General features: G+C 34.5%; 1 protein-coding gene across 1 annotated transcript; it reads right to left on the bottom strand.

Annotated features, from left to right (window-relative positions):
* Positions 1–4,825: 4,825 nt before the first annotated feature.
* LOC110112455 (pentatricopeptide repeat-containing protein At2g33760) lies at positions 4,826–6,775 on the bottom strand. The gene is made up of 2 exons (XM_020844685.1): positions 6,597–6,775; positions 4,826–6,462 (listed from the first exon to the last, which is right to left on the bottom strand). The coding sequence occupies exons 1-2, from the start codon at positions 6,737–6,739 to the stop codon at positions 4,848–4,850; spliced, it is 1,758 nt and encodes a 585-aa protein (XP_020700344.1). The 5' UTR covers positions 6,740–6,775; the 3' UTR covers positions 4,826–4,847.
* Positions 6,776–7,213: the final 438 nt, after the last annotated feature.

The following is a 7,213-nucleotide window of genomic DNA, read 5'->3' as shown; positions in this document are numbered from 1 at the left end:
GATCGCTCGCTTGCTATGAAGGTAACTTTCTCCCTTTCGCGCGCTTCTTCGGCCAAATCACGTAAATCCGCCGAACCAAAGGATTTCGGAAATCCGGGATTTAGAGCGAATCGGCGGAATTTTCCGTCCACGAAGGATTTCGTTTGCCTTGAGATTTAGATTTGCATTTTAGGCCGTTTGGCTGGATTTCGCCCAAATCCGGCCTTAAATCCGCCTAAATTCGCATACCAAACAGCCCCTTAGAGTGGTATTGTGGTTGGAATATTTAATCTGTCCATTATTGCTTCACACTTGACTAAGCAGTCAGTGATACATATGCTCTGAATAACATAAATATAAAAGAGAATCATTTGAAAATATATTGTATTTATATTCCATCAATCTAAAATAATTTATCCAAATAATGCTTCATTTAAATATTTTTATTTTAAATTAAGTAATTAAATCTGAACCAAAACTTATTTTATTGAATAGGCTAATTATTGCAGATGAAGTAGACAATACTAATATTTATAAATAAACATTCTTCCTCGTAAGATCGATATATACTCTACTTTATCACTATATTACTTGATTCGATGTGTATACTTGTGTATATTAAGTGAGATTTTTATAATTTGTATATAAAAAATAACCTAAGCATTATTTAAGAATTAATAGAACTCTAAATTATTTTCACAATTCTTTAGGTTACTCCACCACTATCATCAGAAGTCTGCTGAAATGTTTGAGTTATAAAAGTTGGGGTTTGTGATTAATTTATTTTTGGTAGAGTTTAATTTTTGAACTTTTAGTTTTAAAATCGAACACTTTATTATGAATAATATATCATATTGGGAGGTGAAAATATTATTCCATAATAGGTTTAGATTACAAAACTATAAGTTCATCATGATTATCATAGTCAAACTCAAGAAAAAACCAAATAAGACCCTAGAGGGTTAAAGAAATATTTGATCGAGTGTTTGATTATAATAATCTGGATATGGAATCATTAATTTTATAATTAAAATCATGATAATAGAATGATATATCTTCCCTAAGAAAGAAAATATCATTCAGAATCAGTCATTTTATATGACGATAATGATTGTTGAATTTGATTTTTGCAAAGAGGATTAATTGAAATGTGAAAGATTGATTTTTTAAAAATTTGATTTCGATTTCTAAAGCTCCTATGAGCGCAAGCCCTCATTATTAATTACATTGTAGGAAAACTTAAGTTTCCTACGAATATTCTATATTAAAATAATGATAAAAATTATATCTAGAATTTTCAATGAGTAATATTAAAGGATTGAAGCTGGAATTTTAAATAGAAATGAATCAAAATTGAGCACTTATTTTTTGAGATCAAAGGATGAAAGGTAGTAGGTGCTTTTTGATTCTAAAACATTTTAGAAGCACCCTAACCAATCATAAGTGTGAGGCTTAAATTTTGTATTGAGGAGAAGTTTTAGTTTAAATTGTTAGTCTTATTAGACTGTTGTGATTATTCTCCCATAAGGTTGAGTCTTATAGTCTGAACTTGCCTTAGAACCAAAGTTTTAATTGGGCACTAAAAATCAGTAGACCAAACCTAGCTAATATAATGCAAATATGGACTTACCCTGGCTTGGATTGACAAGCTAGTTAATCACCTAATCACTTTAAAACAATGAGTCAGATTATTTATGAAAGAGTGGTAGGGACATTTAATTAAGATTTAAGGAGTTGGGGCCAACATTTAGAGCATATCCTAAATGTCCCCTTAACTTATATAGGGTAATTTGAAGTTTGAAATAAAATGCATTTAAATTTGTAGACACTTTTAAATTTATTTCTAATGTGATGCATGCAAGTTGACTCGATAAATGTTTAAATCAAATATGAAATAGTTTTAAAATCAAGCTTAAATTTTTTTTTTCTAGGGATTACAAAACTTCCCCTTAACAGGACTTGCATCCTAATAGGTCATGTGGCCTACCAGAACAAGCAAATAGGGAGATAAAGGGCTTTCAGGACTTAGCCCTTTACCTTGGATTTTGGTTTGAATTTCTAGATTTAAGCTGGGTTTTAGATTTAATTGCTTAAGTTTGAAATATTCATATTAATAACAATCAACAAGATGAATGCTAATGAATAAATATGATTGAAGCTTGATTAGAGGCTGGATTAAAAATTTTGCTTGAAATCTAATCTTGAAGATTAGGTTGGTTAGAAGTCAAGATTGGTTTAAAGTCTGGATTGACCAAACATTTGGTTTTATCTGAGAACAGGATTGATTTGAGGTTTGGATTGATCTAGAGTCTAGATTGATCTAAAGTTTGGATTGATATGGGTTTTGGATTGATCTAGGGTCAAGATTAATCCTAGTGACCTCATACAAAAATGAGGTCAACATGAAGATTAGTAGACCGGAGATGTTCAAGTGACATTTGGCAGTTGGGAAATGGTCCAATACCGGTTGGTTGCGAAGTAGTGACATGAAGGTGATTGGACGAAAGTCCAATAGAGATCAGTGAACAGGCGGTGGTTTGGTGACCGTAGGTGATTTGGTAGTAATCCAACGATAGCACGATATAAATCCGACAAACAGGAGGTGGTCCGACGGTGGTCGGTGGTATGACGATGGTCGGTGGCCGAACGATGGTCGATGAGTAGGCGTAGTCCAATGGTGGTCGGCAGAATCTCCATTGCGGTGGTGCTTGGGTAAAGCTATAAGATCCTCGAAGCCTTATAACTCTCTCCAATCTCCAGCAAAATACCCCCCTCGTATAGAGAGTGTGGGTATATCTTTATATTTTTATGAATGATATGCCCTGTAGATATAGAGAAGATCCAAGATAGAATTGGAGAGCTCCATCGAATGGTCCATACTGATTACCTCAATCATAGAGCATTTTTTAAACATTTATGTGCCTTAATGTTGTAAAAAATAAGCGAACTTGGGCTCATTCGATTAATCTCGTTGAGCCGCTCAATTGAACTATAAGCATGTCATATTTAGAGATCACTTGATCATCCAATTAATGCTTTGAACTTTTCAAAAATGCTTCGGCCTTTTGATTTGTGCCCATTTGAGCTCGGATTGAACTGATTTGAGTGTCTTTTGGTTTGTCACATTAAGATGCTCAATTTGCTTATAAGTTTGTTGAAATTGAAGTTTTTATTATCCCAAATTTAATTTTGAAAATTCCAACTCATATATGTATCACGATTTGCGTCCGATCAAGACAATTTTCGACGATGTATCAAAATCATAAAATTTTATTAAAGTTTTTTAACACTTATTATTTACTTAATTTTTACAAAGAGATAAATTTAAGAAATTCATCGTTATAAATAATTATAATCAACAATGATCATAATAATAATAATTTTGAGAATTGATTTTAAAATTGTAGTTCATAAGCAATTTATGGTGATTATTAATTGTTATGAAAATTATAAAAATTAGAATTATTCAAGATTTTAAATTCTTTATTTAAAATATAATTGATCTAAGAGGATGCATCTAAAAGCAAAATAATTTGAAACTTAATTAAAAATAATCAATAAATTATATAAGAATAGAGAAAATGAATAGTTTAAAAAATAAATAAATAAAATGGGGACATGAAGAAAAAATAAATCTAAAGCTAATAAATTTAAGAATTATATTGCACTAGAAAATATTTGTAAAGTTAAAAATCAATAATAAAATTTAATTACATCAAACAAAACAACAATATATAAAATGTTAGTCTCATGAGTCACAAGGTAATTTTGATGATAATAAATACATTATTGCACTTTCTAATGTGTTAAATTAAGAATTTTAAGTAGATTGAAATCATTACAAATTCAATTTAAGGATTGCACGTAGCTCATCTTGATCTATTAGTTGAAAGTTTTGACTATCAGTCAAATAGTTTTGGCTCAGAAGCTTATGTATATTATATATGTGCGAGTTTACCTTAATAGGCATAAATGTCTAAAAAAAAGCACAATAATAGCCTATGTTGTAAACAATTCTTATTGATGAATAAAATAATTGTAAAATCACCTTAGATAGATAAAGATGAGTACAGTAGAGCTTTGAATATATATTTAAAAACTATTGAAGGTCAATTATTTCTTAAGGTCTAGAAAAAATTATTACGTGCGAAGTCCAAATTTCGTTCTGGACTCCAATCAGGTGGAGTCACATGGCTTTTCTTCCCTTTCTTGTACACAAGAAAGAATTCAAAAGAAAAAAGCTACGTGCCTCCACCTAATTGGAGTCCAGATGTAAAGTTGCGTCTAGACTCCATATAGTTTGTATCTTACATTTTTTAAACAATAAGCTATTAAATAATCTCATGTGCTAAAATTAAATTTATGCTTTCTAAAATTTTATCAAAAAACATTTTTATTCTCTAAATATTATTTAAAATTTGTGTGTAAAATTTTTTTAAAAAATGAAACTATTTTCAGAAATGTTTTCAATTTTACTTTTTTAATGTGCCATTTGAATTTTTTTATTTCATTTGCTGATTACTGAATTATATTTTTTTTGTGCATTTTAATTCCAATCTTGATTTCAATCCCATTAAATTCAAAGTATTATTTTTATGATAATGCATGTTTAATTATTTGTATTTTATTAAAATATCTTTTCATATATTTTCTCCTCTAACATTGAAATTCATTTTTTTTCTTAATTTCTATATATTTTTTCATTCTTACTTTTCTAGCCAAATTTTATTTGATATATTTCTTAATTTAAATCTCATATTGCCAATAATTTAAACCTTAATTAAATAATTTTATTTGATTTCTTATATTATTTAATCATGGATTTTAATCTACTAAGACATCAAAATAAACAATCTTGGAAGGGATTATTACCAGTAATCTTGGCAAGAACAAAGACCATCTCTAAAATGATGGAACCTGTGTTTATCTCTGACAATAATTTCCCTTCCAGTCACTCCTGATATGAACTTGATAGCCAAATGGCAATCACCACAAATGCGCAGATTCTTCACAATCCGAATCAAAGTTCCTGAACCAGTGCTCAACAAGCCAAAAGCCACAGCCAGCTTCTCACTGTGGAATCTAATCGCCACCTCCCTCTCCTCTTCCTCCAATTCATGAAGCACAGAGTCAGTCATTGGCTCATAACCAGCTTCCCTTATTCTGCAAATCAACTCCTCCAGATATTGATAGATTTCAACCGTTTGGGGATTTGATTTGTCGCCCATTCGAAAGATGTAGGAGACATTGTTGATCTCTATCAAGCTATATCCAGTCTGCTTCCTCCATCCTCTGGAAATCATGACTTCTCTGATCTCTTCCACTGTATCCATCTTCCCAGCCAATGCGTGAATATTCGAAAGAAGAACATAGTGGCTTGGATTCTCAGGTTCTAAAGCCAGAAGCTTTGTGGCGATTTGAGCCGCCCGGTCGAAATCTTTGTGCAGCTTGCAAGCCCCGAGCAGTGCAGTCCAAACTGCAGCTCCAGGCTCTCCTGTTATTTGATCCCTTATGAATTGCATGGCTTCAGCAAGCAAGCCAGCTCTGCCATAGAGATCAACCATGCAGACATGATGCTCAGCTCTTGGAATCAAACCATAATCAAATTTCATGGACTCGAAAGCCTCCCGGCCCTGCTCGACCATCCCTCCATGAGCGCAGGCAGACAGAACAGCCACGAAGGTGACGAGGTTTGGCGAGGGGCCATAAATCTTCATTCTTTTGAAAAGCTCCATAGCTTGCTCTGCAAATCCATGCATTCCATAGCCAGCAATAATGGCAGTCCAAGAAACAACATTATGTTCTTCAAGCCCATCGAATACCTCTCGAGCCTTCTCCACATGGCCACATCGAGCATACATGTTCACCAAAGAAGAACCAAGAATTACACCAAGACGCAAATTCTTGCCATTGATATAATGCTCATGAACCCACTTGCCCAAACCAAACTCGCCAACTTGGGAACAAGCAGAAAGAAGAATGGCTAGAGTAGCCTCATCCGGCTCCATTCCCTCCTCTTGCATCAAATAAAACAACTTGATCGCCGCGCCAGCACGCCCATTTTGCTCATAACCAGAGATCATCGCATTCCATACAACCACACTTCTCTCAGGCATTCTATCGAACACCTTGCGTGCAACGGCCAGGTTACCGACTTTCGCGTAAAACACAACCAGGGAGGTCTGTACGAAGCGGTCCAGGTCGAAGCCCTCGGCAAGGACATGTAAATGAAGTATTCGGCCGAGGTTGAAGGCGGAGAGGTCGGCGCACGCTTTGAGAAGAGAAGTGAAGGTGTAGTTGGAAGGGCGGAGGGAAGAGGAGAGCATGAGGAGGTAGAAATGAAGGGAGTGGAGAGGGAGGGTGGAGCGAGAGGAGGCGCGGATGAGGGAGTCGAAGAGGAAGGTGTCAGGGCTTGGGACGGAAGGGAGGAGGCGGCGGGCGTAGAGAGGGAAGCCGGAGGAGATGATGAGGGTGAGGAGTTTGGTGAGGAGGGAACGGTTAGGTTGGAGAGTAGAGATGATGATGCGGGCGTGGATTTGGGTGAGGGGGCGGATGCGGTGGCCGGCGGCGAGGAGGGAGGTGTAGAGCGGGGAATGATGATGAGGGTGAGGAGTTTGGTGAGGAGGGAACGGTTAGGTTGGAGAGTAGAGATGATGATGCGGGCGTGGATTTGGGTGAGGGGGCGGATGCGGTGGCCGGCGGCGAGGAGGGAGGTGTAGAGCGGGGAATGAGTAGACGAGGAAGAGAGGTCTGGTTCCATGTGAGGCCCATGGAAATGTACTTAGGGCGAACTTGGCACGTGCGATGATGGAGATACAAAAAAATTGGATTTTTTTTTTCTGCTTGGATGCATCGACCAAAAAATTGTGGTGATCTGATCTACATCTACAGCATTGAAAATATTAAAAAATATATATATATAACTTTTAAATTTTATTACTTATATACATGACACTTAAAACATAAAAAATAATACCTTAGTTATTTCTGCATATTTGATCTTTCTTAATGTTTTCTAAAGTAATTTTTTGATATAAAAATTTCTTAAATAAAAAAATTTTTATACTAACAAAATTACTTTAGAATTGTTGCGTCCTGGAATATTTCGCATGACGTATCAAGAATATAATAAGAAAGCTGTCCCAAACTCTTTCTTACTACTTTTTTAAACAATTTTTTAAGTGCACAAATATTTTGAATTAAAATTTTTATACTAAAAATTTATTTTAGAAAA

The sequence above is a fragment of the Dendrobium catenatum genome, unplaced genomic scaffold, assembly GCF_001605985.2.
Source record: "Dendrobium catenatum unplaced genomic scaffold, ASM160598v2 fragScaff_scaffold_621, whole genome shotgun sequence".
Classification (NCBI taxonomy): Eukaryota; Viridiplantae; Streptophyta; class Magnoliopsida; order Asparagales; family Orchidaceae; genus Dendrobium; species Dendrobium catenatum.
This window is presented reverse-complemented; position numbering and strand designations above follow the sequence as displayed.